Here is a 14,680-nt window from a genome sequence, read left to right on the forward strand (position 1 = left end):
AGGCAGAGAGAGAGGGGAGGAAGCAGGCTCCCTGCTGAGCAGAGAACCCCATGCGGGGCTCGATCCCAGGACTCTGGGACCATGACCTGAGCTGAAGGCAGAGGCTTTAACCCACTGAGCCACCCAGGCATCCCAGTTGGACTCCTTTATGTATGGAGTAGCCACAGGCTGAGCTGTGTGCTAAGCCTCAAATGAGGGAAGGTGAGTGGGGATGAGACAGTGACTTCTCATAGCTCAGGATGTAGACTTCCACTTATCTGTCTGGATCAGTATGGTGCCTAATCGCTACCCTCAGCTGTGCCTGAAGTCCTCAGGTCTGGTGTAATCTATCCAGAGACTAAAAATGAACTCTTCCTCTTTGGGATTGGGGAGGGGGTGACTGCCTGGCTGAATTGTTGGGGAGGGGGTCTGGGAACTCTGTTTCTCATACAGGTTTTACTCTTCTCTCCTGTTTGTAGGCCAACTCTGCTGTCACTTTCAGACATACCTAGTGCCTGTAGTCACCCTTTCTGTGATTCCCCAGTGCTACCAGCCTGCTTCTTGTCAACCCCACCCCCCAACCATTACAGGCATCTCACTTGCCCCTTTCCAGAATGTGGCTGCCCCCTCTGTCTGTTGTTTCCTTTTTTTTTTTTTTTAAAGATTTTATTTATTTATTTGTCAGAGAGAGAAAGCACAGGCAGACAGAGTGGCAGAGGGAGAAGCAGGCTCCCTGCGGAGCAAGGAGCCTGATGTGGGACTCAACCCAGGACGCTGGGACCATGACTCGAGCCGAAGACGGCCGCTCAACCAGCTGAGCCACCCAGGCGTCCATGTTGTTTCCTTTTCCATTCATTTTTAGTTGGTTTATATTTTTTTGTTTCTTTTCTGTCATTTTGATGGGATTTGAGAAGGGAGCAGAGATAAATATATGTGTTTAATCTGTTACGTTTATTAAGAGCTCCTGGAAGGCTCTCTAAGGGAAAAGTTGGTATCAGGGAAGGTGCTGTAATACTTAGTCTCCTCGGAACCACTTCTGGCACAGAGCTTCTTCGCTGTGTTCTGTTCCTAAAGTTTTATATTGCCCCATTTTTAAAAAATCTGTATATTGTTTAGTGCAATTTTTCTACATAATTTTAGTTTAGCCTTAAACATTCTCATAGAGCTGGGCGCCTGGGTGGCTCAGTGGGTTAAGCCTCTGCCTTCAGCTCAGGTCATGATATCAGGGTTCTGGGATGGAGTCCTGCACTGGGCTCCCTGCTCTGTGGGGAGCCTGCTTCTCCCTCTGCCTCTGCCTCTCTCTTTCTGTCTTTCATGAATAAATAAATAAAATCTTTAAAAACAACAACGGCAAAAACATTCTGATTGAGGTGAAGTCCTACTCTTAGTGTAGTCAGCTAATTCAGTAATGCTATACCAGTGGTTCTCACCCCAGCTTTATATAAGGATCCCCTGGGGAATTTTTAAATAATGTAACTGTCTGTACCCTACTCCAGACTAGTCAAATGGGAATCCCTGAGGTTGGGGTTTGGCTGTCATTGTTGGCTGGTTTGTTTTTAGTGCTCTCCAGTTAATTCCAATGTGCAGAAAGAATTGAGAACTGCTGCTCCAAAGCATTTCATAGTTCATTAAGAATAATTTTACCTGGGGCACCTGGGTGGTTCACTGGGTTAAAGCTTCTGCCTTTGGCTCAGGTCATGATCTCAGGTTCCTGGGATCAGCCCCACATCGGGCTCTCTGCCCAGCAGGGAGCCTGCTTCCCCACCCGCCCCCCACCCTGCCACCTACCTCTCTGCCTACTTGTGATCTCTGTCAAATTAAAAAAAAAGAATAATTTTACCTAACAGGATACATTCCATTATATCCCTTATTGCCATTTTCTTCCTCCTTCACTGCCCTTGAGACACACTGGCCCCTGTTTGTTTTGTATAGTCCCAAGACTTACTACTACCTCGAGAGCTCTTGCTCTTTTATCTGCCTGGAATGTTCTTCCAGTGTTATTCTCAGTTCTGTCCTTCACCTTCTTCTGATCTTTGGTTAAAAGCTACCTTCTTGGGGCGCATGGGTGGCTCAGTGGCTTAAAGCCTCTTCCTTCAGCTCAGGTCATGGTCTGAGGGTCCTGGAATAGAGCCCCGTGTTGGGGTCTCTGCTCGGTGGGGAGCCTGCTTCCCCCTCTCTCTGCCTACTTGTGATCTCTGTCTGTTGAATAAATAAATAAAATCTTTAAAAAAATAAAAAAATAAAATCTTTAAAAAAAAAAAAAAAGCCACCTTCTGAATGAGACTTTCCTCATCCACAGCTTTTTGACTTTTGACCGCCATCTTATATTCCTGTCCTCCTTCACTGCTTTGTTTTTCTCGGAATCATTTGTTACCTCTGCAGTTCTTTCATTTGCTTTATATCTGGCATCCCTTTTGACACATGTCCTTTCCCTATGTTATCAGTCTTGTAGAGTTTAAAGAAGCCAGTGGATGGAGCCTCATTTATTCTTTTTTCCATGCCCTTTTCTGTTTGTAGGTGCAAGTTTCTGACCTGTATCATTTCTTTCTCCTGGAAGGACTTCTTTTAAACGTTTCTTTCAGGTATGTTTTTGTTTGAGGAAGTCTTTTGTTTACTCCTTCACTTGTAAAGAATAACTCCATTGGACACAAAATTCTAGGTTAGTGTGTTTTTTCTTTCAATACTTTAAATATTTCTCTCTGCTCTCTTACTGTTTATATGGTTTCTGGTAAAACAAACAAACAAAAAAAACCTGTTGTAATTCTTATCATTATTCCTGTATAGGTTAGCTGTTTTCTTTCCCCCTTTGGCTTCTTTCAAGACTTTTCTTTTGTTTTTGGTTTTCTCTAGATTCAGTATGGTAATATTCTATGTCTAGTTGTTTGTTTGTTTGTTTTGTTCTTGTGTTTGGTGTTTCTCCTGCTTCTTGTTCTCTGAGCTTCCTGGATTTGGGGCTTGCTGTAGGTCATTAACTTTGGAAAATTCTTGGCCATTATTACTTCAGATACTTCTTTTGCTCTGTTCTCGCTTCTTCTGGTATTCCAATTATGCATATTTTGCACATTTTGAAACTATCCCACAGTACTTGGACTTTTAAAAACATTCTTTCTTGGGTGCCTGGACGGCTTTGTTGGTTGAGTGGCTGTCTTCGGCTCCGGTCACGATCTTAGGGTCCTGGGATGGAGCCCTGTATCAGGCTCCCTGCTCAGTGGTGAGTCTGCTTCTCCCTCTGCCCCTTCTTCTTCACTCACTCTCTCTCTCTCAAGAAAATAAATAAAATCCTAAAGAAAAATGCTTTCTCTTTGCATTTCCATTTGGGAAGTTTTTATTGACATAGCTCTAAGCTCTGTGATTCTATAGCTGTGCTGTCTATGGTGAACCCATGGAGACAATCTACGTTTCTTTTACACTGTTTTGGATTTCTAGCCTTTTCTTCTTTCTTTCTTAGGGCTTCCATGTCTCTGCTTACATTATCCATCTGTTCTTGGGTGTTGTCTCCTCTTTCCATTAGAGCCCTTAATATATCCATCCATAGTTATTTTAAATTCTCTGTCCATTAGTTTTAAAATCTGTGTCTTCTCTAAGTCTGGTTCTAATGCTTGCTTTGTCTCTTCACCCTTTTTCTTGCCTTTTGGCATTGCTTATAATTTTTTGAAAAGATTTATTTATTCTACAGAGAGAGAGAGAGAGAGAGAGAGCGCATGTGGAGGGGGGAGGGGAAGAGGGAGAGGGAGAGAGAGATTTCAAAGCAGATTCCCTGCTGAGTGTGGTGCCCTACATGGGGCTCGATCCCACGACTCTGGGATCATAACCCAAACTGAAATCAAGAGTCAGACATTCAACCGACTGAGCCACCCAGGTGCCCTTTAGCATTATTTATAATTTTTAATTAAAAACTGGACATCATGTATTGGGTAACAGGAGCTGAGGTGAATAGGCCTTTAGTTTGGGGTTTTATGTTAATCTGGCTAGGAGTTAATTTGGATTTAACAATTGCTCTAACCTGGTGCACCAGGGTGGCTCAGTTGTTTAAGCATACAGCTTTCGATTTCATCTCAGGTCTTGATCTCAGGTTCATGAGTTCAGGCACCCTTGGGTGTGGAGCATACTTAAAACAAAACAAAATAATTGCTCTAACGGTAGGTACCAGAGGCTTCAAATTCATCTAGTATCCTTGTTTTGGTCTCTCAGTTATCTTTGGTCTTCCTTAAGAACGACTTCATGAATAGAATTTGCACCTTTCAGCTCTTTCAGCTGTATTCCAGTGTTATACTAGACCCATGATATGGTGGGAAAGTATGGGGGAGGGCCAGCATTTTGTAGTCTTATCATTAAATCCCAGTCTTTTAGGGGTGCCCGGGTGGCGCAGTTAAGCATCTGATCTTAGTTTTAGCTCAGGTCGTGATTGCGTGGTTGTGAGACTGAGCTCTGCATTGGGGTCCAAGCTCAGCATGGAGTCTGCTTAAGTTTCTCTCCCTCTCTCTCTGCGCCTCCCCTTCACATGCTCTCTCTCTCTAAAATAAATACATCTTTTTAAAAAAAGACCACCCTCAGTCTTTTAATGGGTCTATGTCCATGGGTTGTCACCTTCACAAGTGTTTTTTAACTAGTTTTCCTCCTTAAGTGATATAGAAAGAGTAGAAGGACCTCAGGCAGGGGAACTTCCTCCCCCTAGTTAGGATAAAGCTCTGGTGAAGTCGTTTTCACTAGAGAGTAGGCCCTTGTTGTGGAGAACATTTGGGATATTTTACAGTGGTTACTTTTTCCTTTTCCATGCAAGAGCCAAGAGGGAATCTTTCTTGGCTCTTCACCAGGACAACCTCTAAAGCAGGAATTTTGTTTTGTTTCGTTTTACTCACTGTGTATCACTAGCACCAAAACCAGTGCATGGTATATAATAGATGCTCAGTAAATATTGTTCAACGAGTGAATGAATACCTTTCATCCAGGCCCATGAGGTTATTTTACATATGTGTGGGAAAATTTTTCAGACCTAAAATGGTAATAAACTGATGGCATTTCTCTGAGTGAATAGTTAGTCCTCAAATCTATTGATTACTTGTTGGGTTTTGTGGTGTTTTGTGAGTGTCTCTCTAATCTGAAGCCCTACCCAACATGGGATTGTTGCAGAGCTGCTCTCATGCAACCTTTAGTAAAGAAACTTTAGTAAGGAATGTATTTTATATCATGATCCAGTGTACTTGTTGTTTGTTAAGATTTTGTTTATTTGACAGAGAGAGACACAGTGAGAGAGGGAATATAAGCAGGGGGAGTGGGAGAGGGAGAAACATCTTCCCGCTGAGCAGAAAGTCCGATGTGGGGCTCGATCCCAGGACCCTGGGATCACAACCGAAGCTGAAGGCAGAGGCTTAATGACTGAGCCACCCAGGTGCCCTGATCCAGTGTACTTGTACATATAAATGTCCATTTATCTGGACAGACTTTTCATGAAATAATACTTTCCTTTATGTATGATGTACTCTTATATTTTATATTCTGTTATATTTTACTTAAAAAAGGGTTTTTTTCAAAGATTTTTATTTATTTATTAGAGAGAGAGAGAGAGATCACAAGTAGGCAGAGAGGTAGGCAGAGAGAAGGGGAAGCAGGCTCCCCGCTGAGCAGAGAGCCGGATGCAGGCCTTGATCCCAGGACCCTGAGATCATGACCTGACCTGAAGGCAGAGGCTTAACCCACTGAGCCACCTGGCCGCCCCTAAAAAAGGCTTTTTAATTATTTTTATTTTTATTTTATTTATTTTTTAAAAGATTTTATTTATTTGACAGAGAGAGAGAGAGAGAGAGAGAGATCACAAGTAGGCAGAGAGGCAGGCAGAGAGAGAGTTGGGGGAGCAGGCTCCCAGCTGAGCAGAGATCCTGATGCAGGGCTCGATCCCAGGACCCTGAGATATGACCTGAGCCGAAGGCAGAGGCTTAACCCACTGAGCCACCCACATGCCCCAAAAAAGGCTTTTTAAAAAAAGATTTTATTTATTTGTCAGAGAGAGAAGCATGCACACACGCTAGTGAGCACGAGCAGGGGGAGGGGTGGGAGGGAAAAGCAGGCTCCGCACCGAGCAAAGAGCCCAATGTGGGACTCAATCCCAGGACCCTGGGATCGTAACCTGAGTTGAAGGCAGATGCTTAAGCAACTGAGCCACGCAGGCATCCCTAAAAAAATGCTTTTCAAGATTTACATAGAGGACAGGTTCAGAGGACAATATGCTTTTAGTGTTTTTACATTTGATCTTAACCAAAAAGCCAAGAAGCGATTGTTTTTAGTGTTTTTAAAGAAATTTGGGTAAATCCAACTAACCAGAGGTAGTTTTGGTTTTCCTCTTCCCCACCCAATAAATCCATTATACCCTTCAATAATGAAATTCTCTGTGTGTCTATAACCTTTGGTGATACTTAAAACATTGTTCCCCTTCCTCCTCCTTCCTACCCTGGGCTTATGCTAACTCATGTTTTTGGGAGTGATTTGGATGCAAACATTTCCCATTGCTATGAGCAAGGGAAAAAATTACTTGAGTCCAGGTGCAGGGTTGCTGAGACAGGTATAGTGTAAATCCTGGGCCTCAGGTTTCATGACCTTCCGGTAGTAGGTAGTTGGGGATTGGAGCCTCCTGCCCATTAGGGACCATGTCTCATATGGGACCCTGAGGCAGAGGCTGAGAGGCTAAATGTACTTTGGGATGGGATCTGACTTCTTTTCTCTAGTAATGGTTACTTTTTAAAAATACATGGTTGGAAAGGTCTTACAGTTCAAAATACCTACTTTGTAAAGTCAAGGTGGTATTTTCCTTAATAGATCTGGAAAGACAGACAGTCCCTGATGTAATAACACTGATTATTGTTAATAAACACTGGACTACAATCACGAAAGACATTGGAAAAAGAAAACGTGTTATCTACTCTAATTCTTCTGCTTTCCCAGTTGACTTTCTTCCTTCTGAGACTTCTTTAGAATTTATCTGTTTGGTTTTGTTGTGGGGCCCTGACGGATATAGATCTAGAGGTTTGGTCTTCCTCCCATTTAACAGGCCATGTAGGAGGTGCTGCCAGTTTCATTCTCTAGAGTTCTCTTGAGTTTAGGCCATAGGCTAAAAGGAGAAAAGCTCAGGGAGGACGTGCTAGTTTGTTTGTTTTTTTTTAAACTTCTTTTTTTTTTTTTTTTTTTTTAAGATTTTATTTATTTATTTGACAGAGAAGTCACAAGTAGGCAGAGCAATAGGCAGAGACGGAGGGGAAAGCAGGCTCCCCGCTGAGCAGAGAGCCCAATGTGGGGCTTGATCCCAGGACCCTGAGGTCATGACCCAAGCCGAAGGCAGAGGCTTAACCCACTGAGCCACCCAGGCACCCCGAGGAGGACGTGCTAGTTTAAAACTACCTTCAGTTGAGTTGCCTTAGGAAAGAAAGAGTCCTAATAGATGTAAAGATTTTTAAAATATTCTTTTATTTTTTGAGTCTCTAAATAATGGATCTCCTGCTTGTAGTGCTTTAACTTCTGTTACTGAAAGCCCTGAGGCTTATTTATAATCATTAATTTTTCCTTCATTATTCAAGATATGATCTTCCCCCTCTTTAAAACTATCGTTAAATTATGAGAGAGATCAAACATGTAAAATGGTTCAGAGAATAAGATAATGAATAGTCATAAAAACCACCATCTGGATTTAATGAATATTAACATCTTGCCATATTTGCTTCAGAACTTTTTCTTTAAAAGACAAAATGTTGCAGATACATTTGAAGTTCCCTTGGTCTCTTGTCCTTCCACCAGTTCCCATGGTCCCTTCTGTGCTACCCTAGAAGTAACTTACATTCTCACCTCAGTGTGGTTACTTCCCAGCCACACTTTTATACTTTTATTCCATTCATGTCTTGCCACAGCAGTATATACAACTGATTTTGTGTAAGTTCAAGCGTGCACCAATGACATCATACTACACTTAGGTTTTCACTTGCTTTTTCCCCCCTTTTGCCATTATAATGTGGGATTTTTAAAAAAGATTTTATTTACTTATTTGACAGACAGAGATCACAAGTAGGCAGAGAAGCAGGCTCCCTGCTGAGCAGAGAGCCCGATGTGGGGCTCGATCCCGGGACCCTGAGATCATGACCCCAGCCACCCAGGCGCCCCATAATGCGGGATTCGTACGTGTAGATTGAATTCAGATATTCCAGCTATTCCATAGAATTCCATTTTTTAAGTAGATCACAGTTTCAGTTTTTTCATTCCCCCATTGATGGACATTTAGGTCATTCACACATTTTTGCTATTACAAAGATTGTTGTGGTGAACATCTCTGCAACCTGGCTTCTTCGGCATGTGTTGGGAGATTTTTCCCGGGGCCGAGACCCAGGAGGGGAATCCTGCCAGGCACAATATATGCAGGAGGTTGCCAGGTACCATCTCATTTGCCCTCAGAACTGTGTAAGGCTTCTCACCACTACTTTTTCTCCAACATCTCATCTCTTGCTGGTCTGCTCGGTGGAAAGAGAGCATTGATCTTTTTATTGCTTTACCAAAACAAATTTAGTCTAGGAAATCAAAACATCTTCCTTTTAAATTTCAGACAGTGATGCTCCAGTTCACTGGGTAAACATTTATGGAGCTCCTGTTAAGAGCCAGGCATCATTCTGGACGGCAGAGCAGGGCTCCAGGGCTAACAGATGGGGTACACATCTCAGCCTTCGTGGAACTTACATTCTAGGGGAGGGAGAGAGACAATAAATACGATAAATCCATACAGTATGAACCATGCCAGTGATAAATGCTAGGGAGGAAAAGTAAAATAGGGAAGGAGGGGTCTAAATGCATGTGGAAAGATAGGGTAATAGAGTGGTCCAAGAACACCTCTTAAGAAAGTGACTTCTGAGTAGCTGCCTGAGGTAGTCCCTATAGGTGAACAATTGGGGAAAGAACATTCTAAATGGAAAAGGTAGAAGTCCAATAGAGGAGCATGTCTGGCATGTTCAAGGATGAGTGAGGAGGCTTGTATAGCTTCAGGAGAGGAAGGAAGTGGGGAAAGAAAAGAGAGGGGAGGTCAGAGAGGCATGTGGACTGTATCATTCAGGGCCTACATTTTAAGGACTTTGACTTGTACTTTGCAGTAGACTGGAAGCCCTGAATGGTTTTGAATAGCAGAGTGATGTAATCTGACATACGTCTTAAAAATAATCAGTCTGCTGAGCATAGAGATTAGATTGAAGGTAAAGAGGGTCTGAGCAAGAGAAAGATAATCTGGGTAAGAGATCACAGGGCTTTGGACCAAGATGGTACCAAGAGGTGGAGAGAAATGTTTGAATTTGGGAATATTTTAAAGGTAAAACCAAGAGGATTTCCAAATATGTTTTAAAGATTCTTCAATTTTATTTTAGAGAGAGAGACAGCCCGGAGGGGAGGGGCAGAGGGAGAGGGAAAGAATCTCAAGGAGACTCCGGACTCAGTACCGAGCCCACCGTGGGGCTTGATCGCACCACCCTGAGATCACGACCTGAGCCGAAATCAAGAGTCGGACGCTCGACTGACTGAGCCACCCCGGGGCCCCCAAACAACAGGATTTCTTGACAGTTTGAATGTGGGGTGTGAGAGGGAAGGTAGAAGCAGGGATGAGTCCTAGAATTTTGGCCTGAGCCACTGGTTGGAAAGAGTTGTCATTAACTGAGATGCAGAAGGCCGAGAAGCAGGTTTGAGAGGGAATATCAGAAGAGTCATTTGGTCATTAGAGGTTCGAGGGTGAAGTTTGTACTAAACACACCAATTTGGGATTGTCAACAGTTGCCTGGTATTTAAAGCCATATGAGAAATTACCAGAAGACATGCAAGGCCTGAGCTGTGGGACACCCTGCTGGTTAGAGGTTGAGGAGTAGAGAAGGAGCCTGTAAAGAGGCTGAGAACGAGCAGCCCGAGAGGCAGGGGGAAACATCGGGCAGCTATGATGTCCTGGAAACCAAGGGAAGAAAGCATTCCTAGGAAGAGTGTGATCAATCTGTCATGTCAGGTGTGCCGGTAGGTTGTATGAGACGAGGACTGAGAATTCACTATTGGACTTAGCAACACAGAGGTCTGGTCTTAAGAACTTGATAGGGGTAGTTTCTGTATTGTCTTCTTAGATGCTCCCTAGAACTTTTCAGATGTTTCTATTGCCACCCCATATCTAAGATTGTAAGTAAAATGCCTGTCATAGACTAGTCCAGGAAAAACTAGTCACTAAAAATTTTTTTGGACTGCATATACCTTATAATAATAAGGTAGTTGTTTTGTTTTGGCTAAAATCTTGAAGTATAAAAGTATTTGACTTCAGCTATGGAAAATGTCAAAATCAGTGTGACTTTATGGTAGCTACATTTTCATCCTCACATAAAGGGTTTCCATTCTTAGCAAAATGTGACTTAACCATCTTTTAAGGCTGAGTAACCCTTCAGAATAGCAGGTTGGAGGAGAGATCAGAAAGAAATACAATGGAAGAAGGTATTAATGATGTTGAATAGAAGAGGACTTTCTTAGTGTCTTTACAGTAGCAGTTCTCCATGCGAGGGGGCAGAGGGGGGTCCCTTTGACCTCTGCTGGCCACTTGAGACTTAAAAGGTTTTGCAAGATCAAAACTGTTTTCATAATAACTTTATTTGCCTTTTCCATCGTGATTGCATTTGCACTGATGGTGCAAAAGCGAAGGTGAGTCAACTGTTGCTGCTGTTGTTGGAATCTGGGCTATGCTGCGAGTCTAAGCTGTTGTCCTTGTCTTCCTCACTGCAGCGGACTTAGTAAAAAGAGAGCAGGCCAGTTTGACTTCAGAATGTGCTTGACAAAGCAGTAAAAATTATTAGTTTTATTAAGTCTCAACCCCTATGCATGTCTTTTTTTAATATTCTGTGTGATGAAATGGGAAATACGCCTACAGCACTTCTGCATGCCTAAGATGATGGTTGTCTTGGGAGGAAGCACTTGTGTGAGTGTTTGAATTGAGAGCGAAGTTGCTTTTTTCATGAAATGCTATTTTTACTTAAAAAAACTGAACAAACTGAAGTTACTAGATTGGGTATTTGGCAGACATTTTGTTGAAGATGAATGAAGTGAGCCTGTCACTTGAAGGAAAACAATGGACAGTATTTGTTGCCAATGATAAAATAAGAGTTTTTAAGTGAAGATTAGAATTTTGGAATACTTAAATCTGCCACTAAGAGCTTGACACTTTCCCAATACTTAAAGATCTGTTTGATGAGATCAGTGGTGACATTACAAATGTGCCTTTTCTGATAGTGTATAATGAAATGTGTCAACATTTAGAATATCTACATAGTTCAGTGAACCAATATTTTTCAAATGATAAAGGGTGATGTTACAAAATTGTGTATAAGTAAAAGATCCATTCAAAATGCAAGATAGACTTATGCTTTGAGCCAAGGTAGAGTGACAGAGATGCCTGATGGCTAATGATGTCCAGAATGTGCTTATTGGCCATTCATGTATCTTTTTATTATTTACTTATTTACTGTTTTTATTTTAGACAGTGTACCTGGGAGGGTGGAGGGGCAGAGAGAGCAGGGAGAGAGAATCCCAAGCAGAGAATCCTAAGCTCCACACTGGGTGTAGAGCCTGATTCCGGTCTTGATCTCACAATCCTGAGATCAGGACCTGAGCCTAAGTCAAGAGTTGGTCACTTAATCTGCTGAGCCACCCAGGCACCCCTTTTGTGTATTCTTTCTTGATTTTAAAAATTGGACTTTTATTTATTTATTTTTAAAAGATTTTATTTATTTGACAGACAGAGATCACAAGTAGGCAGAGAGGCAGGCAGAGAGAGAGAGAGAGGAGGAAGCAGGCTCCCTGCGGAGCAGAGAGCCCAATGTGGGGCTCCATCCCAGGACCCTGGGATCATGACCTGAGCCGAAGGCAGAGGCTTTAACTCACTGAGCCACCCAGGCGCCCCTATTTATTTATTTTAAAAAATATTTTATTTATTTATTTATTTGACAGACAGAGATTACAAGTAGGCAGACATCGAGGCAGAGAGAGAGGAAGGGAGGCAGGCTTCCTGCTGAGCGGAGAGCCCGATGTGGGGCTCGATCCCAGGACCCTGGGATCATGACCTGAGCTGGAGGCAGAGGCTTTAACCCACTAAGCCACCCAGGTGTCCCCCAAAATTGGACTTTTAAAAAATTGTTGAACTGTGATTTTCTTTTTCAAAGTGTAATATTAGGCTCTCTCCTGTAAATGTTGATGTCATAATAGTCCTTTGCCCTTCCTAGGCTAGCAGAGACCTAGGTAGGCTCAGGACAAGACAGACAAACTCCACCCCGACAAAAGTAGCACGAAGTTGCTTGGACCTTTATATTTTTTTGGTTCATCTCTTTCTTTCTTTCTTTTTTTTTTTTTAATATTCTTTTTTTTTTAAGATTTTATTTATTATTTTGACAGACAGAGATCACAAGTAGGCAGAGAGGCAGGCAGAGAGAGAGGGGGGAAGCAGGCTCCCTGCGGAGCAGAGAGCCCGACACGGGGCTCAATCCCAGGACCCTGAGATCATGACCTGAGCCGAAGGCAGAGGCTTTAGCCCACTGAGCCACCCAGGTGCCCTGGTTCATCTCTTTCAACTGAAATATTAAAAAGGGGTGCAGTTCCTCAGTCTCTTACCGGATATCCTCTAAACCTCCTGCTGTTTGTCTTGCAGTTTTCTGGTGATGACATGGCATCTGCCAGCTCCAGCCGGGCAGGAGTGGCCCTGCCTTTTGAGAAGTCTCAGCTTACTTTGAAAGGTGAGTGGCACCCTGTGAAATGTTTTCCGTTTGAGGTCCAGCGCAGTCTATGGGAAAGAGGTGGAGTTATACCACACCTTGGTCTGAGAGCCAGATACTGTGAAACAGCTTAAGAGTCTACTCTTCATTCTCACAGGGTTACCATATAGCTGGATTTCTTTTTTCTTTTTAATATTTTATTTTTAAGTAATCTCTGGAACCAGCGTGGGGCTCAGACTCAGAATCTGAGATCAAGTGATTCCTTCACGCCCTAGGGCCCTTTTCTGCCTATACTCATTCCCTAGGTAATCTCATCCAACCTCATGGTTTTATTTATTTATTTTTAAAGATTTATTTATTTATTTGAGAAAGAGAGAGTGCTTGTGCAAGCACACGGTGGGGAGAGGCAGAGGGAGAAAGAAACTTTAGCAGACTCCATGCTGAGCGTGGAGCCTGATGCGTGGGGCTCGATCTCAGGATCTTGAGATCAGGACCTGAGTTGAAACCAAGAGTCAGTCACTTAACCAGCTTCACCCCCAGGCGCCCCCCAACCTCATGGCTTTAGATGCCACCAATAATAAGAACACTGCCAAAATTATGTCTCTAGCCTGGGCCTCTCCTTTGATTTATTTCCAGATTTTTATCTCTAGTAGCCCACTTGTCATTCCACTTGAATGTTTAGTAACCATATAAGCTCCTGGTTTTCCTTATCATATTCTATATTCAGCCAATCAGGGAATCTGATTATGTCTGTCTTCAGAACTATCCATCATTCAACCTCTTCGCACCACCTGCAGCGTCCACGAGCTGCCATCTCCACCCTAGATTAAGGCAGTAGCCTCCTAACCTGCCTCCCTGCCTCTGTCCTTTGTCTTACTTCGTCCCCTCAGTCACAAAGCAGGCACATCAAGGCTTTAAACGTGTCAAGGGTGCTCCATCTCACCCAGTAAAAGCTGAAGGTCCCACGGGATATGACCCCACCCACCACTCCCATTTCTCATCTCCTGTTACTCTTCACATAGACCCTGCTGCGGCCACATGGGCCTTGTTGCTCTTCATTGTGTGTGCCGGGCACACTCCCACCTCCGAGCCTTTGCATTTGCTGTTCCTTTTGAGTGAAATCCTTTGGGGCCAGATATATACCTGGTTTGCTTCCTTGCTTTCTTTAGGTCTTTACTCAAAAGTCAACCTCTTTTTTTTTTTAAGATTTTATTTATCTCTTTGACAGAGATCACAAGTAGGCAGAGAGGCAGGTGGGGGCGGGGGGGTGGGGGAAGCAGGCTCCCTGCTGAGCAGAGAGCCCGAGTGGGGCTCCATCCCAGGACCCTGAGATCATGACCTGAGCCGAAGACAGAGGCTTTAACCCACTGAGCCACCCAGGCACCCCAAAAGTCAACCTCTTTAACAAGCCTTCCTGATTCCCCCATCTGCAGCCTCCCCGCCCTCCTCATGTCTATCCCCTTCACTACTTTATATTTTTTTCTTAGCCTTGTTACCATTTAACGTAGTACATATATATTTTTAAAGATTTTGTTTGTTTATTTTAGAGAGAGAGCAAGTGCGGGTGCACAATTGAGGGGAAGAGCACGTGGGAGGGAGAGGGACAAGCAGACTGCACTGAGTGCAGAGCCCAACTTGGGGCTCAACCCCACCACCCTGAGAGTGTGACTGACCTGAGATGAAAATCAAGAGTTGGACATTCACCTGACTGAGTCATTCAGGCGCCCCAATGCAATTTACAGATTTTTATGTATTTCCTTTATTGACTTTCTCCTTCAATAGAGTGTAAACACAAAAATAGGGCTTTTGGTCTGTTTTGATTACTTTTGGTACCTCAGTGACAGAGAACAGTGCCGGACACTTAGTGGGCTGTCAGTGAATATTGCTTGAGTGACAGAAGGTTGCTTTGGTAGCCTTAGCTCTGTGGAAGAGTCACGGGACTAAGAGATGCCTGGTGACCC

At 43.3% G+C, this 14,680-nt stretch overlaps 1 protein-coding gene across 1 annotated transcript in view; it reads left to right on the forward strand.

Annotated features, from left to right (window-relative positions):
* The window catches only part of LOC111152895 (WW domain containing E3 ubiquitin protein ligase 2), a 144,763-nt gene that overhangs the window by 7,355 nt on the left and 122,728 nt on the right, over window positions 1–14,680 (forward strand). The window contains exon 2 of the mRNA XM_022511620.1: window positions 12,656–12,740. Within this exon, the coding sequence (XP_022367328.1) occupies window positions 12,671–12,740 (70 nt within the window). The 5' untranslated portion in view covers window positions 12,656–12,670. The remainder of the gene's footprint in view (window positions 1–12,655; window positions 12,741–14,680) is intronic.

The sequence above is a fragment of the Enhydra lutris genome, unplaced genomic scaffold (genome assembly GCF_002288905.1).
Source record: "Enhydra lutris kenyoni isolate GAN:26980312 unplaced genomic scaffold, ASM228890v2 scaffoldscaffold30, whole genome shotgun sequence".
NCBI classification, from domain to species: Eukaryota; Metazoa; Chordata; class Mammalia; order Carnivora; family Mustelidae; genus Enhydra; species Enhydra lutris.